Here is a 27,869-nt window from a genome sequence, read left to right on the forward strand (position 1 = left end):
GCGCGCAATGGTCACGCCCGCACACCAACCTGCACACTCTCCCTGCCAGCCATGTTCATGATGCCAATGGCAGGCAACCTAATCAGGTGACGAATGGCACCACAGATTGTGTTGTATTGCCAGCATCCACAAGAGGGGTACTGGACCCAGTGAGGGAGTGGGGGATGGGGGGCTAGTGCTGGGGTAGATGCAAGCAATGACATGTATCTATCAATCTTTCTCTCTCTAACCCCCACTGTGCAGAATGGATCTGGAACTGATTGATTTAGAGCTGGCCATCATGTGGCTCAGGAGGTGGAGAGTTTGGGAGGCCACCGCAGGAGCAGCCAGTGGCAGGTCCTCAGGAAGGAGGGGAGGGGGCTGCCGCTGAAGGCCAGGAGGTGGGAGAGCAATCTCCCGAAAGAGTGGCCAGAAGAAGGAGGATGCGGAAGCAAAGGCGGTACCGGACCAGGCATTCAATCGCCGGACTGTTGAAGGTTATGTGCCATCACTGGCTCAGACTATCCAAGGACACGGTCCGACACCTGTGTGAGATGCTCACACACCTGGCACCTGAGGGGAAGAGCGGCCACCCGCTCCCTGTAGAAGTTAAGGTGACAGCAGCCCTTAACTACTATGCAACAGGGTCATTTCAGGCACCCAGTGGTGACCTCTGTGACATATCGCAGGCCTCAGTACACAGATGTGTTCACCAGATCTCAGATGCCCTGCACGCCTGGGCAGGCCAATACATTAATTTTAATGTTGGGCAAGTTCAGCAGGAGGCCTGGGCTGCAGGCTTCGTTGCAGGGATGCCCCAAATCCAGGGGGCAGTGGATGAGAACACATCCCCCTGTGGTCCCCACGAGGTGAGGGGCAACCATTCATCAACCGCAAGGGTTTCCAATCTCTGAACGTACAGATTATATGTGGCCACCGCATGAATATCATGCAGGTATGTGCCAGCCACCCAGGGAGGGTCCATGACAGCTTTGTACTGAGGCAATACGACATCCCTGGGCTCTTTGAAAGCCAGCTCAGGCTGCCAGGATGGCTCGTGGGGGACAAGGGTTACCCTCTGAGATCATGGCTGATGACGCCTGAGCGGAGGCCCAAGACAGAGACGGAGACCTGTTATAATGAGGCCCACGCTGCCACCCAGTCCACGGTAGAGCATAGGCCTGCTGAAAATGGGATTCCACTGCCTGGACTGTTCTGGGGCTGCCCTGCAAATGACCCTGTGCATGCCTCATGCATCATAATTGTGTGCTGCGTCCTGCACAACATCGCGCAGCAGTGGGGAGACCAGCTGGTGGAAGAGGAGGAGGAGTGACGGCAGGGCAAAGTGGACATCCTGCCACATGAGGAGCCAGAGGATGGAGGGCATGTGGTGACAGCAGGTGCCCGGCAGGGTTGAACAATGAGGGAGGCCTTGATAGCAACCCGCTTCACATAGCTGCTCTTGTGCAGTATGGGGGCTGCCACGAACACATTTCCGCCACACCCCAGGAGCCACTGCAGCCGCCACCCTCCCCACAACCCCAAACTGGCCTCTCAACCCACATGACCCTTCCCCACCCTCTCTCATCCCACCACCCCATCCCCAGAAACATCACAACCAGATAAAGGGCCTGGGCTGGCCCTGGCAGCAAGTCTTTGGTGAAGGCTGGAGGATGATGACAAGTCTCCTGGTCCTGATGGAATGCATCCCAGGGACTAAAAGAGATGGCGGGAGAAATAGCAAATGCACTGGTGGTAATTTACCAAAATTCGCTGGACTCTGGGGTGGTTCCCACAGATTGGAAAACAGCAAATGTGACGCCATTGCTTAAAAAAGGAGGTAGACAAAAGGCAAGTAACTATAGGCCGGTTAGCTTAACTTCTGTAGCAGGGAAAATGCTTGAATCTATCATCAAGGAAGAAATGGCGAGACATCTGGATATAAATTGTCCCATTGGGAAGACGCATCATGGGTTCATAAAGGGAAGGTCATGTTTGATTAATTTGGTGGAATTCTTTGAAAACATTACATGTGCAATGGACAATGGGCAATCTGTGAATGTGGTGTATCTAGGTTTTCGGAAGGCATTTGACAAGATGCCGCACCAAAGACTGCTACATAAGATAAAAGTGCACGGTGTTACGGTGTATTAGCATGGATAGAGGATTGGTTAACTAACAGAAAGCAAAGAGTGGGGGTAAATGAGTGTCTTTCTGGTTGACGATCAGTGACTAATGGTGTGCCTCAGGGATCAGCGTTGGGACCGCAATTGTTTACGATTTACATAGATGATTTGGAGTTGGGGACCAAGTGTAGTGTGTCAAAATTCGCAGATGACACTAAGATGGGTGGCAGAGCAAAGTGTGCAGAGGACGCTGAGAGTCTGCAAGGGGATATAGATAGTCTAAGTGAGTGGGTGAGGATCTGGCAGATGGAGTACAATGTTGGTAAATGTGAGGTCATCCATTTTGGAAGGAATAACAGCAAAATGGACTATTATTTAAATGGTAAAAAATTGCAGCATGCTGCTGTGCAGAGGGACCTGGGTGTCCTTGTGCAGGGATCTCAAGGAGTTGGTTTGCAGGTACAGCAGGTAATTAAGAAGGCAAATGGAATTTTGTCCTTTATTGCTAGAGGGATGGAACTTAAAAACAGCGAGGTTATGTTGCAGCTGTATAAGGTGCTGGTGAGGCCACACCTAGAGTACTGTGTACAGTTTTGGTCTCCTTACTTGAGAAAGGATATACTAGCACTGGAGAGGGTACAGAGGAGATTCACTAAGTTGAATCCGGAGTTGAGAGGGTTGGCTTATGGAGAGAGTCTGAATAGACTGGGGCTATACTCATTGGAATTCAGAAGAGTGAGGGGAGATCTTACAGAAACATATAAGATTATGAAGGGAATAGGTAAGATAGAAGTGGGGAAGTTGTTTCCACTGGCGGGTGAAACTAGAACTTGGGGGCATAGCCTCAAATAAGGGGAAGCAGATTTAGGACTGAGTTGGGGAGGAACTTGTTCACACAGAGGATTGTGAATCTGTGGAATTCCCTGCCCAGTGAAGCAGTTGAGGCTACTTCATTGAATGTTTTTAAGGCAAGGATAGATAAATTTTTGAACAGTAAAGGAATTAAGGGTTATGGTGAGCGGGCGGGTAAGTGGAGCTGAGTCCACAAAAAGATCAGCCATGATCTTATTGAATAGCAGAGCAGGCTCAAAGGATCAGATGGCCTACTCCTGCTCCTAGTTCTTATGTTCTTATGATGATGACTCGCACACTGGATCCCGCCCCTGGTGCCACTCAAGTCTGACTCCTACCTTTTCTCTGAATGCATAGTGCCACATGGGCCCATGTAGCAGTAAAGGTTGAGGACACAAGTGTGTGGGGCAATGGATTGGGGGCGCCAGTGCGGGGGGGGGAGGGGGGCATGACAGGGGGTCCTGTTTGACTAAGGGTCGGAGGACAGTGGGGAAAGTAGGGCAGGCAGTCTACAACATTTGGCTAAGTTTTGCACAGCACATCCCTCGATGCATGGGATTGGGGAACACTCAGCTCTGTGGGGGAAGAATCAGAGACAGATTTGTGAGGGACAAATAACAGTTTATTGTGCTCTTAACATTTAACAAAACCTAACCCTGACTACTGTTGACCATCACTCATGCCCTCTTAGTGAAACTGCAACTTTCTAATCTTGTCAAGGACAGTAGTGGGAACTTGTGCATGGAGTCAGTATAGATAGGCGAGGTGATGAATGAATACTTTTCTTCAGTGTTCACCAAGGAGAGTGGCCATGTTTTTGAGGAAAAGAAGGTGTTACAGGCTAATAGGCTGGAGGAAGTAGATGTTCGGAGGGAAGATGCACTGGCAGTTTTGAATAAACTGAAGGTCGATAAGTCCCCTGGGCCTGATGAAATATACCCTAGGATTCTTTGGGAGGCAAGGGATGAGATTGCAGAGCCTTTGGCTTTGATCTTTGAGTCCTCACTGTCCACGGGGTTGGTGCCAGAGGACTGGAGAGTGGCGAGTGTGGTTCCTCTGTTTAAGAAAGGGAATAGAAATGACCCTGGTAATTATAGACCGGTTAGTCTTACTTTGGTGGTTGGTAAATTGATGGAAAAGGTCCTTAGGGATGGGATTTACGACCATTTAGAAAGATGCGGATTAATCCGGGATAGTCAGCACGGATTCGTGAAGGGCAAGTCGTGCCTCACAAATTTGATTGAATTTTTTGAGGAGGTAACTAAGTGTGTTGATGAAGGTAGGGCAGTTGATGTCATATACATGGATTTTAGTAAGGCGTTTGATAAGGTCCCCCATGGTCGGCTTATGATGAAAGTAAGGAGGTGTGGGATAGAGGGAAAGTTGGCCGATTGGATAGGTAACTGGCAATCTGATCGAAGACAGAGGGTGGTGGTGGATGGAAAATTTTCGGATTGGAGGCAGGTTGCTAGCGGAGTGCCACAGGGATCAGTGCTTGGTCCTCTGCTCTTTGTGATTTTTATTAATGACTTAGAGGAGGGGGCTGAAGGGTGGATCAGCAAATTTGCTGATGACACCAAGATTGGTGGAGTAGTGGATGAGGTGGAGGGCTGTTGTAGGCTACAAAGAGACATAAATAGGATGCAAAGCTGGGCTGAAAAATGGCAAATGGAGTTTAACCCTGATAAATGTGAGGTGATTCATTTTGGTAGGACTAATTTAAATGTGGATTACAGGGTCAAAGGTAGGGTTCTGAAGACTGTGGAGGATCAGAGAGATCTTGGGGTCCATATCCACAGATCTCTAAAGGCTGCCACTCAAGTGGATAGAGCTGTGAAGAAGGCCTATAGTGTGTTAGCTTTTATTAACAGGGGGTTGGAGTTTAAGAGCCGTGGGGTTATGCTGCAACTGTACAGGACCTTGGTGAGACCACATTTGGAATATTGTGTGCAGTTCTGGTCACCTCACTATAAGAAGGACGTGGAAGCGCTGGAAAGAGTGCAGAGGAGATTTACCAGGCTGCTGCCTGGTTTGGAGGGTAGGTCTTATGAGGAAAGGTTGAGGGAGCTAGGGCTGTTCTCTCTGGAGCGGAGGAGGCTGAGGGGAGACTTAATAGAGGTTTATAAAATGATGAAGGGGATAGATAGAGTGAACGTTCAAAGACTATTTCCTCGGGTGGATGGAGCTATTACAAGGGGGCATAACTATAGGGTTTGTGGTGGGAGATACAGGAAGGATATCAGAGGTAGGTTCTTTATGCAGAGAGTGGTTGGGGTGTGGAATGGACTGCCTGCAGTGATAGTGGAGTCAGACATTTTAGGAACATTTAAGCGGTTATTGGATAGGCACATAGAGCACACCAGGATGATAGGGAGTGGGATAGCTTGATCTTGGTTTCAGATAAAGCTCGGCACAACATCGTGGGCCGAAGGGCCTGTTCTGTGCTGTACTGTTCTATGTTCTATGTGTGGCCTACTGCTTCTTCTTAGTGCTCCTCCAGGATGCAGATCAGAGGTGGAGGTGTCCAGCTATGATCTGCGCCCCCATGCCTGTGGTGCACATGGCGGCCATCTCCTGGCGAGACCTGGAGGGCCCCCACTGACTTGCAGATGACACTGATGTTTCTGTCCCACCTTGTTCATCCAGCTGGCCCTGAGATGCCCCGGTGTGAGGAAGGGGGGAATCGGAAGGTCTCGGGATGTTTGGAGTCTCCTGGGTGGAAGGCCCCAGCATCGGCTCTAGCCCTTCCTCCTCCCTCAGGGTGCCCAGAGGCCCAGGGGACAGTACATGGGACGTCAGGGTAACTGGACTGAGCTCCAGAAACTCTGGCGTCACCTGGCCCTGCTAGTTCTGGAGTCGCAGATTCTCCAGCGCTGGCCCTCTGGGACTTGTCCAAGCTCTGGAGCCCATCTGCCACCACATTCTGTGGGTGAGCCAGGTTCTGGAGCCCCTCAGCATGAGCCCTCTGAGACTGGGCTACGTTCTCGAGGCTGCTGTGTCTCCAGAATGCCAGCAGGAGTTCCAGCCATGTCCAACAGTGTCTCCAACATGCCCTCGACACTCATGGCCACGGAACGATGCGCCTCCTGGACGCAGGCGATACCCTCGGCTGTGGCCCACTGTGTCTCTGCCATGGCTCAATGTGTCTCCAGGATGGCCTGGACTCTGTCACCCAGGAGGACAGATCCCTGACCCAGACTTTCCACTGCGGACACCACTCTTGCAGTGTTGGCCTGGTTCCCACACTGTACCAGCACCACCTCCTGTGACAGCACTCTGACTCCCCTAAACAGCCTTGCAGTTGCAGTATGGTTGCTGACAGCCCATCCACAACTCATCGGGTTTTCTGATGTCCACCAGCTTCAGACGAAAATACCCTGAGGCCCGGCATTTTGCTTGGGCCAGCTGATTCCTCACCTCCAGTAGACTTCCATGTGCCTGAGCCCTTGGATGTTCCCACCTCCACCCGATGTGCATCAGTGGCTGTGATGTGCTCACCAGTAAGTGACCCAGAACCCTCAGCACTAAAATGGCCCATCGTCGTGATAGTCTCTGTGTTGGTGATTGTGCTGTTGATGCCTGTGCCGAATCACTCATGCTGTCCTCGGAGGAATCTTCAGACCCTCCCTCCGAGGTGTCGTCCGAGGTGACCTGGGGAGTTTCTTCATGAGCAGCCGGAGGGGGGGAAGGGGGAGGGGGCTGCCAAAGAGCCTGGTGCGTCTGGGTACAGCACTGTAACAAAGAACACACATTAGAAGAAGGGAGGAAAAGCAGCCTGCACAGCATAGCACTTACTTTAAAGAAGACTTAATGTGGAAATGTTGGCGTTGGACTGGGGTGGGCACAGTAGGAAGTCTCACAACACCAGGTTAAAGGTTTATTTGGTATCACAAGCTTTCGGAGCGCTTCTCTTTCATCAGGTGAGTGGAGAGTTGGGTTCACAAACACGGTACATATAGACAGAGACTCAATTGCAAGATAATGGTTGGAATGCGAGTCTTTACAGGTAATCAAGTCTTTACAGGTACGGACAATGCGAGTGGAGAGACGGATAATCACAGGTTAAAGAGGTGTGAATTGTCTCAAGCCAGGACAGTTCGTAGGATTTTGCAAGCCCAGGCCAAATGGTGGGGGTTTCACATATTGTGACATGAACCCAAGATCCCGGTTGAGGTCCTCCTTATGTATGTGGAACTTGGCTATCAGTTTCTGCTCGGTGATTCTGCATTGCCATGTGTCTTGAAGGCCACCTGGGAGAACGCTTACCCGAAAATCAGAGGCTGAATGCCCTTCACTGCTGAAGTATTCCCCGACAGGAAGGGAACATTTCTGTCTGGTATTGTTGCGCGGTGTCTATTCATCCGTTGTCGAAGCGTCTGCATGGTCTCACCGATGCACCACACCTTGGGACATCCTTTCCTGCAGTGTATGAGGTATGATGTGGAGATGCCGGTGTTGGACTGGGATAAGCACAGTAAGAAGACTCACAACACCAGGTTAAAGTCCAACAGGTTTATTTGGTAGCAAATACCATCAGCTTTCGGAGCGCTGCCCCTTCGTCATGAGGTAAACAACGTTGGCCAAGTCGCATGAGTATGTACCGTGTACCTGGTGGATGGTGTTCTCATGTGTGATGATGGCATCTGTGTCAATGATCCGGCACATCTTGCAGAGGTTGCTGTGGCAGAGTTGTGTCATATCGTGGTCACTGTTCTCCAGAAAGCTGGGTAGCTTGCTGCAAACAATGGTCTGTTTGAGGTTGCGCAATTATTTGAAGGCAAGTAGTGGGGATATGGGGCTGGCCTTGGCGAGATATGCGTCTTCATCGATGACATGTTGAAGGCTCCGAAGAACATGTCGTAGCGATTATTGTCGTTGCACCAGTTCACCAGATTCTCTGTCTCATTCCTTTACTCTGTCTCGTCATTGTTTGGGATCCGACTCACTACGGTGGTGTCGTCAGCAAACTTGAAAATAGAGTTGGAAGGGAATTTGGCCACACAGTCATAGGTCTATAAGGAGTATAGTCAGGGGCTGAGAACACAGCCTTGTGGAGCACCCATGTTGAGGATTATTGTGGGGGAGGTATTGTTGCCTATCCTTACTGATTGTGGTCTGTGGGTTAGGAAGTTCAGGATCCAGTCGCTGAGGGAGGAGCTGAGGCCTAGGCCACAGAGTTTAGAGATAGGTTTTGTAGGAATAATGGTGTTGAAGGCTGAGCTGTAGTCAATAAATAGGAGTCTGATATAGGTGTCTTTGCTATCGAGGTGTTCCAGGGTTGAGTGCAGGGCCAGGAAGGTGGTGTCTGCTGTGGACCTATTGCAGCGGTAGGCAAACTGTAGTGGATCCAGACAGTCCGGGAGGCTGGAAGTGATTCATGCGATGACTAGCCTTTCGAAGCACTTCATAATGATGGATGTCAGAGCCACCGGCCGATAGTCATTCAGACTTTTCTTGGCTTTTCTTGGGTACCGGGATGATGGTCCTCTTCTTGAAGCAGATAGGGACCTCAGATTGTTGTAAAGAGAGGTTGAAGATGTCTGCGAATACCCCCACCAGCTGATCCGCGCAGGATCTAAGTGCTTGTCTGGGTACCCCATCCGGGCCAGTCACTTTGCGTGGGTTGATCTTCAAGAAAGCTGCTCTGACATCTGCAATGGTGATCTCAGATACAGGTTCATCCAGACGTCGCTGACCTCTTGCTCAAAACGAGCATAGACTGCATTGAGCTGATCAGGGAGGGGTGCAATGGAGCCGACGATTTTACATGCCTTCATCTTGTTGCCTGTTATGTCTTGCAGACCTTGCCAGTTGACAGAGGTCTGTGTGGCTAGCCTAGGACTCTAGCTTGGTCCGGTACTGTCTTTCGGCATTTTTGATGGCTCTCCTTAGATCATATTTGGCTTTCTTGTATAGGTCAAGGTTACCTGACTTGAACACCTCAGACCTAGACTTAAGCAAGCAGTGGATATCCCTGTTCATCCATGGTTTGCGGTTGAGAAACACGCGGATTTGCTTCTTTGGCACACAGTCTTCTACACACTTACTAATGAAGTCAGTTACTGTAGTGGCGTACTCGTTCAGACTGGTTGCAGAGTTTTTAAATACTGACCAGTCCACTGACTCCAAGCAGTCCTGTAGGAGATCATCTGATTTCTCAGACCAAAATTGCACGACTTTCTTTGATGGATTCTCCCGCTTCAGGTTTGCTTGTAAGCCGGGAGCAGGAGCACAGCCTTGTGGTCTGATTTGCTAAAGTGTGGGCAGTGATAGAGCAGTAGGCATGTTTGATATTTGTGGTCTAGGATGTTTGGGCCTCTGGTGGAACAGGAAACGTGTTGGTGGTAACTTGGTAGTACGCTCTTGAACTTGGCCTGATTGAAGTCCCGGCCACGATGTTTCAGCCTCAGGATGTTTGTCTCAAGACTATTTGTAGTGGTTAGGAAGAGGGTTAAGCTGATGCTCACTTGCTTGCCAAACGCTGACCTGGCTGTACGTCACCAGTCTAGGCGTTGATTCTCCCCCTACCAGCCCCAGGGCACGCTGCTCGCAGACCGTCAGGTGCCACAGCTCAGGCACACCGCCACCAGTCTGTGCCCTCCCTCGCCAGTTGTGTGCGCTTTTCTCCTGTGAGGAAATAAGGGGGATTGAAAGCATGGATATATTGAAATGCATGGGGTGCTATGTGTGCCTGAGTTTTGGAGCTTGTGTTGGCATTTCGAAGAAAAGGGTCGCCATTGGAGGGTGCTGATCGAAGGGACGGTCGGGGTTGGATGCAGTTCTTGGGGAAGTGTGGGGAGGGGGCTGCTGTTGTTGGATGCCCTTCAGGTGTCTGAGCATTGTTTGACAAGGTTAGTCCAGTACATGTGCGGGTTTCAGAATACAAAGCACACTCCCCCTTACTGCCCGAAAAAGGTCGTTCAGTTTCTTCTGACACTATTCCCTGGACCGAGGTGTCAAGGTCCTGGCACTAACTGCAGCTGCCACCTCCCCGCACAATGCCATAATGCATGACCCCTTGGGCAACGGCTCTGAGTGGAGAACAGCAGCTGGCGCTTCTCCTCCACTGTGTCCAGCAGGTGGGCCTGGTCAGCCTCAGAGAACCTCGGGGCAGGTTCCTTTCCAGCCATCTTCCTAGTGTGTCCATTATTACAGTTTATAGACATAAAGCTCTGTCTTGTTATGGGAGTGCAGATGCAGTCAGTTTGGGCCAGTCATGGGCCCGTTAGTAAAAAAATCCTTGTGAGAAATGTAAAGGGAACCTGGTTTCACTAGAGGGCTAGCCATCTCCCAAGGTACTGATTGGCTCTCATTCAACAAGGTACTGTGTCCGGGGGTGCAATGCTCAAAGCTCTCATTCAACAAGGGAGAACTCTCGCAGGCAGGGGCTGTGCATGGCAGCACAGTGCTTTTATGTGCAAGGCAGCAGTGAGGCCAGTATTTGTGAAGTTGAGGGGTGGGGGGGATGGGGTGCTAGAGATATCCGGATTACTGGGGGGATGGGGTGCCAGAGATATCCGGATCACTGGGGGGATGAGGTACTACAGATATCCAGGTCACTGGGAGGATGGGGTGTCAGAGATATCCGGATCACTGGGGGGATGGTTGCCAGCGATGTCTGGGGAGGGGGAAGGGGTACCAGCGAAGTCTGTGGAGGTGAGAGAGGAGGCCAGCGATGTCCATGGAAGGTGGGGGGAGGGGCTCTAGCAATGTCCATTGGGGGGGGGAGGGAAGGCCAACGATATCCATGGGCGGGGCAGGGGGGGGAGGTGGGGGGGCAGCGGGGCAGGGAGCCTGATAGGCCAGCAATGTGCAGGAGGGGGGTGGGAGGCCAGTGATGTCTGAGGGAGGGTTGAAGCCAGCGATCTCAATGCTGAGAGGTCTTTTTAGCGATCTCCCAGAGATGTGTGTATGCGCGGAGTCCCGCTCATTGTGCTGATTTCAGCCTCTTCAGCGGGAATAGGCCCCACCCTGTGGCTTTTAACGATAACCATGCTAATGGCCTCTGCAGTGCAAAGAGTGTGGGAGATTCATTTTGGGAAACACGCTGGAAAAACAAGCATGATTTACTCCAATTTTCACACGAATTTGACACATTGGGTGCGATTTTACCATTTTTTGCCGAAGTGTTGAGTGGACTTCAAACAGGGAGGGTTTCAGATCCGTCTTTTGGGCGTGTTTTCAGCCCCCCTGCAAAATGCTGAGCGAGCCTGTTGCTAGCACATGTGCAGTAGCAGGGGTCTGACAGAAAAGAGAGAGCTGTCAGGCCCTTGCTAGTGCACGCAGCCTGAAGCAGCTCCTCATGGCCGTAAATACAGCCCCCGCCGACCAACACCCCCCTCCCCCCCCATCGCCCAGACCGATCGCGGACCCTCTCTCACCCCCACTAATCTCTGCAGAGTGGCAGCGGGCTCCCTTTTCCTCGCACCCGCCCCCCCCCATCTCTGATCGCTGCAGAGTGGCAGTGGGCCCCCTCTTCCTCCCTCCCCCCACCGATCACTGCAGAGTGCAGTGGGCCCTCACCCCCCATTTGCCCTGCCCTCACTGGCCCCTCCTCCGTTAGCCCCACCCCCGGCACTGCCCAGTGGGCATTGCCCAGGTGCCTGGTGAGCATTTCCCAGGTGTCAGGTTGGCATTGCCCAAGTGCCAGGTTGGCAATGTCAGTCTGACACTACCCATGGGGCACCCCCGCCTTGCCCTTGGCCTACCCGGGAGACCTCAATGGCCTCCAGTTCCTCCCCGTTCATGAGAGCATGTCTGTTCCTCACCGGCACGAACCTTTTCAGGCAAGGTCATAAAGTGGGGGGGGAGCCCGGACTATTGAGCACCGGGTTCCCTAAACAGAAGTTAAACAGCATTTAAATAAATGCCTCTTGCCCATTTCCGGCAAGAGGCTGACCGTGCCGGAAATCCAGCGCTCGGAAAGTGGCGCTGGTCGCGAAAACTGGCATCAATCGCGCTAACCGCTTTACCACCACGTCGCGCCTGAACACAATGGTAAAATCGCCCCCTTAGAATTTTTTGGGAGAACCTTGCCCATGATTTGGTCATTATCACATTGCTTTGGCATTGGCTTTGCTGAACTTCCTACATTACAATAGTGACTACATTGCAAATAAAAATTAAAAGCCTTTGAGATGTCCTGAAATTGTGAAAGGCTCTATAGAAATCCAAGATTTACTTTCTTTTTGTGGGACTGATGCATAGCAATCAGTCAAAAATTCATGAATGCTGGAAATCTGAAGTAAAAATGAAAAACAGTGGAAATGTAGTTCAGGTTCAACAGTATCTGAAAGAGTAAAGGCAGGTTATTATTTCAAGTGGGACCTTTTTTTGACTACCTTTTTCCATCTGATACTGGCCTATCTGCTGTACAATTCCAACATTTTGTTTTTCCCATCACTGTTACGTGATTTTAGGATTATTAAGAACCAAAGGTAAAGAAAAAGCAACCTACTTTTATACTGAGTATTAGAATAAAAATACTTTACCACTAGTGAGGATTAAGACAGGTTATAGCATCACTAAAAATGAATTGGGAAACATATCTGAAAATTCATATAAAGAGTATTATGGAAACTGAATAGATTGCTCTGGATGAGGATTTAAGATTAACACAGACGAAGTAGGCAAATGGCCATCTCCTGTGGTCTGATTACTCAGACTCTGCGTGATCTGATTGGCCTTACATTTAACTTTGGTAATTTGTTTTGCAGTATTATTGTTACAACAGTCCAATACCTGTCTCCTGCATTGCACAAGAACTTCACAGAAGCAGATTTCGATTTCAAGGTGGGTATGTTCCTTATTTTTAATATGTGTGAAATAGCACCATATTTCATATGAACTTATTCGTGTGTACTGCACAATAGCAGCACCCATGGGCATATTTTCTCTGGAACTTTCTTTGGACTTTGGTCTTTTTATCCAGCAGACTTTGTCAATACAGATCTAGCTTTAACACAATACTAGTTTGGGATTTGTGGATCAACTAAGATAGCTTAGCATTAAGGAAGGGAAAATTGAGCTAAGGTTCCGACTCAGTATTTGGAGATATAGGGATGGATTTTCACGGAGTTGGGGAGACTACATGGACCTTGGGCGGGGATCCTGGATTCAGGATTCAATCCTGGACCGGGGAGCGGCGCGGGCTTGGAGGGCCGAAGGGCCTGTTCCTGTGCTGTATTGTTCTTTGTTCTTTGAAAATAGCAGATATGACCTGATTCTGGGATTCCGAACCCCACTGTGGGAAATTCATCATGTCATCTACCCTTCTTGAATGAGCCCAAAATGTTCGTGATCACCACTCTCAATTGGATGATTATCCCAAGTTCCAAATTGTTAATCATTTTTTGTGCGAAAAATTTCCTCACAGCATCTGTATTAAATTGTTTTTTCTTCTATTTGGGCCTATGTTCTCTTGACATAGCTTGAAGCAGTGCACCAGACTAACCTTGCATCACATCTTGTATATTTTTGAAAGGCTTCCAGATGGGAGAAATGTCATCTGAAACATAATTTGCATTGAAAAGGTCTCCCCATTTAGTTAGACTTAATGGCTGGGATTTTCTGGTCCTTCCTGCTAGTGGGATCTTCCAGTTTCTCCAAAGGTGGCCCCCCTCCCCCCCCACAACACCACCAACCCCGTGGCAGGTTCTCCAAGAGAGGGGCCGACGAACAACGCAAATGTCCATTGACCGGTCATGCTGGCGGCTAATGGCAAGCCACCTCCACCATGGAAACCCACCACACAGGGGCCGGAAAACCCTGGCCTATGTCTCATCTTAAAAATGGCATTTTGACATGGTAGCGTTTCCTCAATACTATGCTGAAGTATCAGTCAAATTCATGTTCTTAAATTCTCAAATTAAAACAACTCACTTAAAAAGATGCTTCAATTATTTTATTGTGACAGGATATTTTATTGAATTTTGAAGTTCTAAATTACATTATTTATTTGTCAGCTTAGCTCAGTATTATTACTCCACGCCTGTGTCAGAATATTGTGGGTTCAAGTCCAACTCCAGAACTAAGCACATAATCTTGGCTGATATTTCAGTACTGTACTGAGTGAGCACTGCACTGTCAAACATGCCAGTTTTCAGATGAGACAATAAACCTCGTCCATCTGCTCAGGGTTGTGTAAAAATTTTGATTATATTCAGAGAAGAGTATGAAATTTCTGTTGGTTTCCTTGCCAACATTCCTCTCTCAACCAACATCAATCATCTAATTTAGTGATTATGAGCAATTGTAGTGCGAAATTGCTCTTTGGCTCTTGAGGAAGTGATTGGGTGCTTTGAAATGTGAGTTCTCTCTTTCTATTACATTTCTGCAGATATTTCAAACAAATGTTTCGATATTTATACATTTATAATTTCAGTAGCCGCCCTCTCGCTTGCTGACTAGTTTCTCACCAATATTCTTTCCATCTCCCTTCCGATTGGGCATATTATTGTACTTTCTTCTCACAGGAATCGTTCCATGCCATTTTCTATCTGTGGTGTAATTGGCAAATGCTTGCCAATCAAACTTCACTTAATTGGAGTGAAACTTAGTTGATTTTGATTTAAAAATCTAACATGTTTTGATCTCTCATTTAAGAAAGTAAACCCATCTGCAAATGTTTAAATGGATTTGTGTTTGATTCAGAAATCTTACTCCTAATATTGCCACAGAGGTTACACCGCTGCTTTGATTTAATACATTTACTTGTAGGTTGTCAACTTTTCAATATCTTCCATTATAACTTTAATATCAACTTCGCAATTGTTCTAAATTCAGATCAAGCTATATGTGTAAAATGTGTAATACGTTTATAAGAAGAACCATGACAGCTTGCATCGATCAGAGTTTGAGAGAACAAGAGAGATGGATTTATGATGAAGATGTCTGCCTTGTTGAATTGGTAGAGCACTCTGATCTGGTGACACTTTGGAGAACTTAAAGCTTTTGTTGTACAGTTCTGACTGTCACTTATTTCTAGGTGTGGAATTCATACTTCAGTTTGGCTGTCCTTTTTATAAATCAGCCGAGCCTTCAACTAGAGCATGCCACATCTGCTAAAAGGAAAAAGATTCTGGACAGGTGAGTATTGTCAGCTTTGCCATCTGCCTGGAGAACAATGTACATTTTATACTATCAGTCTCTGCAAACAGTCTGAGCTGAGATTCACAACTGTGGCTGGAAGAGTGCCTATAACGTAAAGGCTAGGCATGAAATGTACTGTAACAAATAAAGCAACATCAACTATTTGTATTTAGCACTTTCAATGTTATTAAATGTACCAGGGTACCTCACAGAAGCATTATACTGCAAAATTTGAGACCAATTCATATTGGGGAAGATGGCCAAAAGCTTGATCAAAGGTAGGTTTTAAGGTGCATATTGGGGGAGGAAAGATAGATGGAGAGGCTTAAGGAGGTAATTCCAGAGCTTGGGGCCTTGGCAACTAAAGGCATGACTGCTAAAGGTTATCAATCTTCAGAATTGGCCTGGAAGCACCAGGAATTGAAGGTCAATTTCCAGGATACTGCAACCCTAGAGAAAGATCATCGGGACATTAAAATAGATTTTTTTTAAAATCGTTTTCATTGAAAATGGAAGGGGAGGGAGGAGGGGGAGGAAGGCCACGTGGCTGACAGTCAAGTATCATCCAATTTGGTAATGAGTCTTTTTGCTTTCCAGTTGGTGTAGGAAGTCAGTGTTTCACAAAGATGGATGTATTGCCTGACTAATAGCTGAAGCATGGGGCTGCAGATTTAGATTGTCCATGCTAAATTGCCCTTTAGTATCCAAAGATGTGTAGGTTAGGTAGATTAGCCATGGTGAATGGGTGGGATTACGGGGATAAAGCAGGGGGTGGATCTGGGTAGATGCTCTGTTAGAGAATCGGTACAGACTCGATGGGCTGAACAGCCTCCTTCTGAACTGCAGGGATTCTATGGTTCTATGGAGTTCGAGTTGGTTATCATTAGCATACATGTGGAAACAAACTTCTCTGTTTTTGGATGATGTTGCCGAGGGGGAAGCTTTAGGTGAGAAATAGGAGGGAACCAAGAACCAGTCTCCCAAGACAGATCCTTCAGAGATACTAAAGGAACAGTGGACGAGTGCAAAAAGAAACGATTGCAAGTTATATTCTGCCTATGATTAGAATAGAAGATGGTAAGACTAGATAAGAATAACATGAAAAAATTACTAATTTACTTTTCTCCTAAAGGGTGGGGTCAATCACTATCTGAAAGAATAGAGCATATTTGTATTTTAATATTTGCTGTGTACTGTCTTGACCTTTATTTTTTTCCATATTCCATTCCTGGCAGGTATGGTGACATGAGAGTGATGATGGCCTATGAACTCTTCAGCATGTGGCAGAACCTGGGTATAGTATCACTATTTTGACATTTGATGGAAAGTAGATGAGGAAACTGCAACATGATGTGTTACAGATATGGGCTGCATGCTGTTGTTCATTGTTGAGGGAAAGGTTAAGACATATAATGCAGAAAATAACAAGGTTGAAAAAGCAAAAGAGAGTTAACCAGGGCATAGTGATTGGGCCTATGAGGTGACAGCAACTATATTTAGCACAATGCAACATGTCTTGAGGATGAACTCGAGCCTTTTATGGGGATCCTTATTGGTTCATGGTTTTGATTTTGGCCAGTATTGATCCAGAATTCCTATTTATCCATCATTCTACATTTAATAAACAGTGTGCTCCAGATCAATGTGCCTACTTTTTACAGTCAACTAAAGGATTTTTTTTGTGGCAAAAATCAAATATGGAGTTTAAGGTAAAGTACTCCCTTTCCATCAGTCAAATAGAGTTCAGGGGGAAAACAAGATATTTAAAAGGAACTTCCTGTTGGACCTTCTTCTGTTGACATAGTGGGCAAATGAACCAACTGGTGTGGTACTCAGTCATATACACCCAAGTGGATCTTAGGTGAAGTCTCCAGTCTATGCAAAGTACAATCTGGATGATTGACCTAAGTACACTTCAGGTTGACCACCTCCTGTTACTTTTGATTTCGGCCTTTCAATATACTGAACTAAAAGCTACAGTTATAACACTCAAATGCCATACTAGTGCTCCCAGTTCCCAACACATAGTGATTACCGGAACCCAGTTGACACTTCTAGTAAGCTGAGAAACTCTTAAGGCCTGAATTTCCGCAAGGGGGTGAAGTTTTCTGGCTTAACTAAAATGGAGCAACTGACTAAAATTTGGATATCTTGCCCCAAGCACCCACAATTTTCTCTGGGAGGGTGGAGGGAAGGGCAGGGGGAGATGGCGGCAGGTGCAAGGGCAGGTTACAGTTTGTATATCAATGGTTCAGAGAGGCATCTGTATATGTAAAAGTGAAGCTGCCTTCAAACAGATCCAGTTTTCATAACTGGGATACCCAAAACATGATTTGTGGGCTTTAAACCTTTCAAGAGAAGGTCTAAAACTGCTGGAATTCCTTAGAGAATTACGGTATCCTTTTGGAGAAGTCCAGAAATACCATTGGGAGAGGTAATGTACCCTTTGGGAGTGTTTAGGTGCTCCTTGGGAGAGATTGTTTGCCCTACGGAATTGTTCAAAATAGGCAAGAATGTGTGTAAAAAGTGAATAAATGCATTGGAACCGTCCACCTGAAGGGAACTGTCAAGCCATTGTGGGAACTGTCAGGCTGTTAAAGGATTTAAATCTCATTGGAACTGTGAAGATATTTGGAACTGTCAAGGCATTAAAGTCTTCTGGCCATTGAATGTTTAAAAAATAAACATTCTGCAGTTTTAAAAGAGATCAGTGCTTGCTGTTTCACTCTGTTTACTAACATAAGCCTGAGGGTTATCATTATACAAATTGTGCTGCATGACCGATTTCACAACCTATCATTATCACAGTGGGGTGCCTGCTAGTTCATGATTTGATTGACAACTCCAAGTGATTATAAAGTCTTTAATGTTAGGCTAAGCATACAAATGGTTGTTCTTATCAATGAGTAAGCACTTCAATTAAATATTAGTTTTTATAAGAAATTGTGTGGTTGAAGGAATGTAAATATAGTGAATGAGAGTTTAATGAATGTTTTATGAATGAGAGTGGTTTTTTTTCATAAAAAATAAAGGATGAGATTCTCCCAAAAATTTCTAAGTGTCGAATTTACTCCAGTAAAAACTGGAGTAAATCCCACTGGGATTTTCAAAATGGATCTCCCACACTCTGTGCACTGCAGAGTGTACTAGCATGAATCTCGCGTAAAATCATTGAGTGGGGTCTATATCCGCTCAAGAAGCCGGCAGCACAGCGCTAAGCGGGTCTCTGCGCATGCGCCAATCTGTCAGCGCGGAGATTGGCGCATGCGCAGTAGCTCCACACTGCCGGCCTCCCAACCGTTGGCCAGCCCCATGACCCACCATCGCTGGTTTACTGAACTCCCCCCTCCCCCCCCCCCCCCCCCACTGCCCAATCGCTGGCCTCCTGGACGTGTCCGCGCCAGCCTCAACACCCCACCCCTCGGTCTGCCTCGATCTCCCTCCCCCCCCCACCCTTGCAGTCCCCAACTCTGCCCACCCCACCATCTCGATCCCCCCAGCAGGTCGACGACCCCCCCATCCCGATGGTTAGTCCCGATCGCTGGCCTCCTCCCTCTGTCAATGACCCCTGTGCAGAGTGGCAGTGGAACCCCACCCCCATCGATTTCACCCTCCTGAGGCCCTGCCCCCCCAGTGGGCCCCACACCCCCCTCAGGCCCTTCCCCCTTGGCAATGCCTGGTGGGAGGTGCAATGGTGTTCCCTGGGCATTGTCACTTTGCCCTTTGGTTAGTGCCAGGGGCACAGGCTGGCACTGCCAAGCTGGCAATGCCCAGGGGCACCCCCCTCACACCTAACCTCCTGGGAGGCCTTGATGGCCCCCACTTCATTCCAACAGGGTCGGGTCTCCAGCTCCTTGCAAGTGGGGAGCTATTGTAAACCCCGCTGGAATGAAACGCTCCTGGCGGGGCAGGAGACGCTAGCGGGCCCGGAGATTTCAATGCCAGGCCCACTAATTAGATGCAAATGCTAATTTAAATAAATTATACAGTTCCGCACAAATTTCTGATGTGGAGCAGGAAATCCGGCATCCAGAGACTCCCGGAGGCCGTGGTGCGCAGCAGGGGCCTGCTAACGGCCTCCACTTAAGTCTCCCAGCCCACTGCCCTGCTAAAGCAGTGCAGCAGGCTGGGAGAATTGTCCCCATAAGCAATTAGAACTTCATTTTATTTGATCTCAGCATGGGTGCTGAGGGGCCTGCCCATGGGTAGATACTGAGTGAGTTGGCATGGAGGATGTAAGGGAAAAGGGTGATGGGTGAGGGTCATGGATTGGTGTAAGTTGGCACTTAAGTTGGAATAATCCCTATAAAGGGCCATGGGGGTCTGTAGAGGGACATAGTTTGCTTGGGTCTATTAAGGACTATATGGTATGGGCAGAGGGATGTAGGTTAACATGGAGGAGCCATGGGGTTGGGTGGGGGGAATGAGGTGGCATGGGTTGACATAGGTCGGGCTTGGGGAGTGTGTGAGGGGTAAGGACTGGAGAGCTTTTTATTTATTGTTTTTTTCATAGCTGGGTAGAAGTTTCAGATCGTCAAAGCCAGCTGTTGCACTACACACCTATACACCCAGCAGCCCTTCTTCCCAGGGATAGCATGAGTAACTCCTGTTAACTCCCACCCCTCAGAATAAAAATTAAACCATCTGGATCAATTTCTCCTGTGTTAGGTTTGCTGTGATGTGGAGATGCCGGCGTTGGACTGGGGTAAACACAGTAAGAAGTTTAACAACACCAGGTTAAAGTCCAACAGGTTTATTTGGTAGCAGAAGTCACACAAGCTTTCGAGGCTCTGGGCCTCGAAAGCTTGTGTGGCTTTTGCTCCCAAATAAACCTGTTGGACTTTAACCTGGTGTTGTTAAACTTCTTATTAGGTTTGCTGAGCAGGGCATTTTCCTGACTCTACAGTCTTCATTCAGAAGTGAAAATTCAGACCTAAATATAAAACTGCATTAGTGCTATCCAGGACCATTGGAAAGAGCACTGCCAGAATCTCCTCAATCAGGAGTCAACAGTACCTGACAAAACTACCAAAACAAGCTCTTAACAGCTCGACTGCTCAAATTTGGGTATGCTGTCAAGACTTGCAGAGATACAAAAGGCTATCCAATAGATGAAGATAAACAAGGTATGGTCCAGACAACAGTCTTGCAGAGATCTATAAAACTGGTTGCCATGAACTCTCATTCAAACTCTCAAGCCTTTTCACAAAAATCTGAGAAGACGAGGTACTACCTCCTGACTTCCACAATGCCATTATTGTTTCACTTGTCAAGAAGGGTGATAAATCAATTTGTGGGAATTACAGGCATATCACTTCTGTGCACGGTGGAAGAGATTGCCACATGAATCCATTTGAACTGCCTCATACCCACCAGCGGGGACCCAAATCTTTATTGATTTGTCAAAGGCCTTTGACTCCATCAGGAAACCCTTTGGAAATCCTCCTGAAATTTGGAAATTCAGCAAAATTTGTTATTGTCCTGTGAGGGATTCTTGCATAGTGGTATTAGAGCAACCTTCCTTTGCAATGGATTGGAGACTGAACTCTTCATTCATCTGATGGGCATTAAGTAAGGCTGTGTGATTGTGCCAACTTTCTTCACTACCTGCCTTAGCCTGGTCATAATTCGTTCATGATCAACTTCCAGAAGGGATCATAATTGAGATTTGACTCAACCTCAACAGGCTGAGAGCCAAGACTAAGGTGGCCCTCAAAATTATCCACGATTTATAATATGCGTCAAATGTGCAGTTGTGGCCACACTGCAAGCAACATCCACACCATGTTCAACCATGCATTGAAAAGATTGGTCTGTCACTCAACATTAGCAAGACCAAAATCCTCCACCAGCGCTCCCCTGAGCAAGCACTGACACCTCCAGCTACTATTATTGATAGAATGACCTTAGAAGTCATTGAGCAGTTTCCATGTCGCAGCAGCTACCTTTCTCAAAAGGTTACCATCACAGTCAAGATCCAGTACCGAATCAGCTGTGTCAACACAGCCTTCCAAAAATTGTGCAGTTGGGTCTCTAACAACAGAAATGTCCATAAAAGGACAAAGGCTTTGTTTACAATGTTGTTGTTATCATTACCTTTCTATATGGCAGTGAGACTGGGGTCACCTACCAAAGGCATCTCTGCACGCTGAAGGATTTCCACTACAATATCTCCACAGAATACCCAAGTCAAGTGGGAAGACAGTAGAACAAATCCCAGCATCCTCACTGAAGTCAATTCCTCCATGATCATGAGAAATCTGGACACTGAATCTGCATCCAAATAATCCAAAACAGATCCTCTCTTCACAACTTAAACTGGCACTCAATCTCAAGGAAGACAGAAAATATTTTAAGGAAACCCTGAAGGCTTCATTGAAAAGGGGACAACTTCATATTGGTGTGTGGGAGGAACTTGCTACAAACTGTGTCATGTGGTAACGCCTCATCCAACTAGTTACACCAAAGTCAGGAACTGACCATGTAAACTCTGAGGAAGGAAAGCCGTGAGCCAGGATTCCACTCTCTCTCCTTCTGCTTTTGTCGCTTCTCTGCAGCAGAGTTTATGTGGTCTTGTCCCCTTTGTCCAAAGACCTATGGCCCCATATTAATCTGTTGAAGATACTCAAATCATGAGGCCCGACAGATATCATCCTCATTTTGAGGAACTGGCAACAACTACTAGTTATATCTTTCTGCTTTATAGATTGTGTCAAGAAATAGTAGCATGGGTACCTCTATGCATTGCATGTACTCACATCCCTCCACCTGATCTGTGGCTGTCCACATTACCTCTGAGTATTAAGATAATTATCATGTTACAATTTCCCAGAGCATCACTCACTTGACTGAACAAGTCTCCACCTTTATCAGCTTATAGTGATGACAGAAGCCAATTAGCCAACTAATTTCTACTCTCCTTCTGTCATGGCCCTTTCTGGTGTTATATCTAGCCTCTCAGCGCTGTTCTTACTCTTTCTTATCAGTAAAGCCAGTCCTCTCCTTCACAGTTTGAATTTTGGGAACTATTTCGTAACATGTCTGACCTCTGCTCACAACCACACCTCTGAAACCCAAAATGCAACATATTCACAGACTGCATACATCTCTAATTCCAACAGTTTATGGTTCTGTTTCCATATACAAGTATCTAATAAGAGGAGCAGGACCATTCATCCCCTCGAACCTGCACTGCCATTTAACTAGATCATGGCTGATCTTCTATCTCATCGCCATCTTTCCAGACTATCCCCGTATTCCTTGATTTAATTGCTATCTAGAAATTAGGTAATCTCATGTAATTTAAAACTGAAGGCCTCCTGGATTTTTCCACTGATCATGTCACTAAGCAGGTTAACATGGAGGAAGATATAGACCCAGTGAGGCATTAAACAATTGATGGTTTTATAAAAAGCAACAAAATCTCCTTTAAAAGTATATCGGACGGGGGAATGTTTTAATCAAAATGTTTAAGACTCTTTTAACTTGCTTTCAACATAACTGCCCACATTTGATCATTTTTCAGCCATGTCAGCAATGGCTGAGTTGGTAGCACTCATGCCTCTGAATTACCAGATTCTGGGTTCAGGTACCAGTGATGTGGAGCTGCCGGCGTTGGACTGGGGTCTCTTTGTGGCTTTTGCTACCAAATAAACCTGTTGGACTTTAACCTGGTGTTGTTAAACTTCTTACTGTGTTTAGGTACCAGTCCAGGACTTGAGCATGAAAATCTAAGCTGGCACACCAGTACTGCAGTACTGAGGGTGTGCTGCATTGTCAGAGGTGTCAACCTTTGGATGAGATGTTAAGCCAAGACCCAATGTGCTTGTTTGGGTGGATAGAGAAGATCCCATGGCACTATTTCAAAGAAGAGTTGGGGAGTTATCCTTGGTGTCCTGGCTAATATTTATCTTTTCATCAAAATCACAAAGAAAACAGATTTTATCATGTTTTTGAGCATTTGCTGTGTGCAATTCGGCTGCAGCATTTTCTATATTACAATAGTGACTGCACTTTAAAAAGAACTTTGTTGGCTGTAAAACTCTTTCAGACATCCAGTGGTCATGAAAAGGATTATATAAATGCAAAATTTGTTTTCTTTCTTTAATTTCAATAAAAATCAATGCTGAATTGCCAAAAGTATTTTTAACATTTTGAATTACTTTGAATCTAAAAGTTGGAGCTATTAGTGTAAGATAGTCACCAAGAAACTCAATAGTAAATTCAGAAGCAAGTTCTTTATCCAGAGAGTGATTAGAATGTGGAACTAACCAATAGTGAGTCTGATCACTTAAGGAGAAACTGGATAAATACATGAAGGAAAAAGGAATAGAAGATATGCTAATAGTGTTAGACGAAGAGAAGTGGGAAGAGGCCTGCATAGTCCATAATCATCAGCCTGGACAAATTAGACCTAATGGCCTTTTTTATGCTGTAAATTCTATATAATTTTATGAATATGTTTGGAAACAGATACAAAATTACTGAATAAAATGCCAGTGTGGTTTTCATTGCATATCATATAGTAATGCAGATTGAAATGCTCTGGTAAGGACACAGTGCAGGAGAGGTCTCCTATACCTCTCAATTTTCACCATGTTGAAAAGATGGAGCTTGGGTAGGCCTTCGAGAGTTCTTTTGTATCAACAAGCTTTGCCTAAATTAAAGTCCTCCAGATTCAAACTGTTTCTACTGTTGAGATAAATTCTGATTTAAACAACACAGTCATGTAGTATAAGACCCAAAATGAAATATCCAGACTGAAGTGAAAAAGTGTGGAGCAGTGGAAACTGTGGCAGAGCCCAGTGAAAGATCTTTAAGGTCAGAATTTTGCTGCTGAGGTGGGTAACTTGAGTTGGGAAATTTTTCAGCACAGCGCACCTATCTTGGGAAAAGTGTCCCAAGTGGCCCAATTTTCACTCCAGAAACATGGATGGAATAGAGTTGGGCCTGCCACTACTGGATGCAGAAGCTGCTCAATGTCAAGACAGGCTGGTTAAAAGGGCTACCTTGGTTCCCTGGAACTTCATCCCAGTTGTTTTGTTAAATATAAGGCCCTCTAGCCCTCACCGTTCACACTCCCTCATCTACTCCCCGTGCCCATCTCTATCCTCCATTCCCACCATGTCACCCCCCCCATACATCCCCCTGTCCCTTTACAGCCGCTATACTAACACAGTGGCAACTCATGACTCCCACCCATCATCCTTTGTTCTTACACAGTCTTTGCCAACTCATCCAGTATCAACGATGGACAGACCTCAGGAGTCATTCTAAGATGAAAGAAAATAAAGTTCTAAATAGTTATTACAGAGTTTACTCTATAAAAAGTTCCATTCATGAAAGCCCATTCAGTACATTGAAATTCCCACAAGTACTTAATCCCTAATAATAACAAACATCGGTATTCATTACCCCACATCAAAGACAACTAATCCTTTAAAAACCTCTGAGCCATCAGTCAAACTGAAATTACAGCTGCCCTCTGCACCATTGTGATAGTGATAGATTATTGAAAGCAATGGTACTGCTATAATGATGGCACTTAGGGTTAGGTCAGCAAATAGCTATTGGCAGAGCAGGCTTGGTGGGCTAAATGGCCTCCTCCTGCTCCTATTTTCTATGTTTTCTTTCTATTTTCTATGTAATGGCTAGCACAAAAATTTTTTTTTAACATGCTCTGATAAAGGCGAGCAGTTTATTTTCAATTTTTAAAGGGCTATGGATCTAAATAATATAACAGCAAACAGTTCTACATGCCTTATCTGCCCTTCAGAAGCAATTACGTCTTCACCATAAAGTTGTGGACCACACACTGCAGGTTGAGGCTATTCCTAGAGTGAAAATCAGACTGCTTTGATTTGATTTGATTTGATTTATTATTGTCACATGTATTGACATACAGTGAAAAGTATTTGTTTCTTGCGCGCTATACAGACAAAACATACCGTTCATAGAGAAGGAAATGAGAGAGTGCAGAATGTAGTGTTACAGTCATAGCTAGGGTGTAGAGAAAGATCAACTTAATGTAAGGCAAGTCCATTCAAAAGTCTGACAGCAGCAGGGAAGAAGCTGTTCTTGAATCGGTTGGAACGTGACCTCAGACTTTTGTATCTTTTTCCCGCCGGAAGAAGGTGGAAGAGAGAATGTCCGGGGTGCATGGGGTCCTTAATTAATGGATGAGAGGCTGGTTTGCGTAATGGATTGGGCTACATTCACGACCTTTTGTAGTTCCTTGTGGTCTTGTGCAGAGCAGGAGCCATACCAAGCTGTGATACAACCAGAAAGAATGCTTTCTATGGTGCAGCTGTAAAAGTTGGTGAGAGTCATAGCTGACATGCCAAATTTTCTTAGTCGTCTGAGAAAGTAGAGGTATTGGTGAGCTTTCTTAACTATAGCATCAGCATGGGGGGACCAGGGCAAGTTGTTGGTGATCTGGACACCTAAAAACTTGAAGCTCTCGACTCTTTCTACTTTGTCCCCATTGATGTCGACAGGGGCATGTTCTCCTTTACGCTTCCTGAAGTCGATGACAATCTCCTTTGTTTTGTTGACATTGAGGGAGAGATTATTGTTGCCGCACCAGTTCACCAGATTCTCTATCTCATTCCTGTACTCTGTCTTGTCATTGTTTGAGATCCGACCCACTACGGTGGTGTCGTCAGCAAACTTGAAAATCGAATTGGAGGGGAATTTGGCTGCACAGTCATAGGTGTATAAGGAGTATAGTAGGGGGCTGGGAACACAGCCTTGTGGGGCACCAGTGCTGAGGATGATCGTGGAGGAGGTGTTGTTGCCTATCCTGATATATGGTACTGCTATAATGATGGTACTTAGGGTTATGTCAGCAAATAGCTATTGGCAGAGAAGGCTTGAAGAGCCAAATGGCCTCCTCCTGCTCCTATTTTCTATGTTTTTTTTCTATTTTCTATGTAATGGCTGGAACAAAAACTTTTTTTTAACACGCTCTGATAAAGCTTGTCCTATGGACTGAGTTTCATTGGTCCAACTGATTAGTAATTTGTGCCTTTGTGCTTCACACCACAGCCCCTTGCCGCTTTCAGCAAAAATGGGATGTGCCAAAAATGTGAGTGGGATTTTGGATATAGGTTCCATCTGCTATTTTTAAACGTTCATAGTGCCATGGAGACTCTGCAAAATCTAGTATCCATTTTGATAATCTGGGTCAGAATAATATTGGAGGTGGGGGGGAAACGGATGGCACCCCCCACCCCTCCCCAGCAAACATGTCAGCCTAGAGCTGACCTGTTCTATGTTGACCTGCCCAGCAGCCATAAAGTGATGCTGGGTGGACTACAGAGAACCAAGTGGGATTTCTGCCCTTCATTGGGGTGGATGTCCTCTGGAACTGCCGGCCAATCAGATTGGTCAGTAGCTCTTTCAGTCCCGGCAAAACCAAGAAGATGTTTGGCAGCTGCTGGGACTAAAGGAGAAGAGGAAGGTCAAGGGCTGTGGATCCTCAGAACAGTTAAGTCCAAGGTGATGGGCATGGAGGGTTTGGGTAGATTAGGGAAGGAGGTGTGGGGGTGGATTTAAGGGAGGGAGTGAGTAGAAAGGAAGGAAGGGGGGGTTTGACCTAAGGAGGGACTGCTCGCGATCAGCAGAAGGCAGCCCCCAAAGAGCTAGTCCGGTCTGCCTCCTGCCCGCACCACTTCCTGCTCTTTTAGCATTTGATTTTTAAAATTGGGCTTCCCACACCCACCCAGCTCCCCATACCAAATGTTTTATGGCATGGGCAGTGTATTAGCAGGGTCAATTGGTTACAAGCCTAATTGAACCTTGATTATTCATTTAAATGCTGTGTGGGCTGCCTATTTCAACACTCACCCACTCCCATGTTACGGGGAAGACTTGAAGGGGAAGGTGGTGGGCTGGGCACCCCCTATTTTACGTGTTTCATCCATGGGAAATATGCCTGCCGGGGACTCAGAAAATTCATCCCGTGGTCTCTTGTGCTAAGTTAAATAATCTCCCAGATTTCAGAGCCCACCACTTTGATTAATTAATTTTAAGTATCACCATCAAGAAATTGTGCTTCGCATTCTCCTCGCTCGTCTTGTTATAGGTTGTTGTATATGTGATTTATAAAATGCTATTCAGCTCTATCTTCTTGCATTATTTTTGACAAATATGTATGTCTTTTTTTGAAGGTGATAATAAGATTCATTTTATCCCAGGGATGATTGGTCCCTTCCTGGGTGTCACACTGGTGCCACAAGTTGAGGTACGGAATGTAATGATCCCAATCTTCCATGACATGATGGACTGGGAGCAGCGAAAGAACGGCAATTTCAAGCAGGTAGGCTGAGTGAATATGTGCAGATGGAGAGAGGATGGACTGTTAAGCAAATGTTTTTTATTCTAAGAGCTAGGTTTGGGTGGTTAATGGGTTAATGCAGTTGTAGAACCTGGGTTTGAATCCTGATTTTTAGAAGATGTCTTCTTTACAGGAATTCTGTAAAGCATGCAACTAAAGAGTGAAAGTTCTATTGCAAAATGCAGAATAGCAAAAAATGCAGAGAACTGAAGAATTATGAAGGTAACAGAAGACCCATTTGCAGCAATATTTTTAGAGTTTGATAGACACTGGCCTTTGTCCTCTGGAACCTGCATTCAGGTCCAGCCCAGACTGACAAAATGAAAATCTCCTCTGTTGGTTGTAAGGGTCCTGTGTGACATGTGTTTGGAGAATCTTTGAAATGTTTTTCTACTTGCAAGGTGCTCTATAGATCCAAGTTGTTGTTGGGTGTGTACCCACAGGAATAGCAATTTTCAATCTGATTCAGAGCTCACAAAATGGCT

The 27,869-nt window shown here is 46.3% G+C and overlaps 1 protein-coding gene across 4 annotated transcripts in view; it reads left to right on the forward strand.

Moving 5' to 3' along the window:
• The window catches only part of dock3 (dedicator of cytokinesis 3), a 1,050,162-nt gene that overhangs the window by 833,706 nt on the left and 188,587 nt on the right, over nt 1-27,869 (forward strand). For all 4 annotated transcript variants that reach the window (XM_078209344.1, XM_078209345.1, XM_078209346.1 and 1 more), the window contains 4 exons: nt 12,674-12,749; nt 14,944-15,044; nt 16,283-16,341; nt 27,218-27,366. In XM_078209344.1, the coding sequence (XP_078065470.1) occupies nt 12,674-12,749; nt 14,944-15,044; nt 16,283-16,341; nt 27,218-27,366 (385 nt within the window). The remainder of the gene's footprint in view (nt 1-12,673; nt 12,750-14,943; nt 15,045-16,282; nt 16,342-27,217; nt 27,367-27,869) is intronic.

This window comes from Mustelus asterias, chromosome 3, assembly GCF_964213995.1.
Source record: "Mustelus asterias chromosome 3, sMusAst1.hap1.1, whole genome shotgun sequence".
Lineage (NCBI taxonomy): Eukaryota > Metazoa > Chordata > Chondrichthyes > Carcharhiniformes > Triakidae > Mustelus > Mustelus asterias.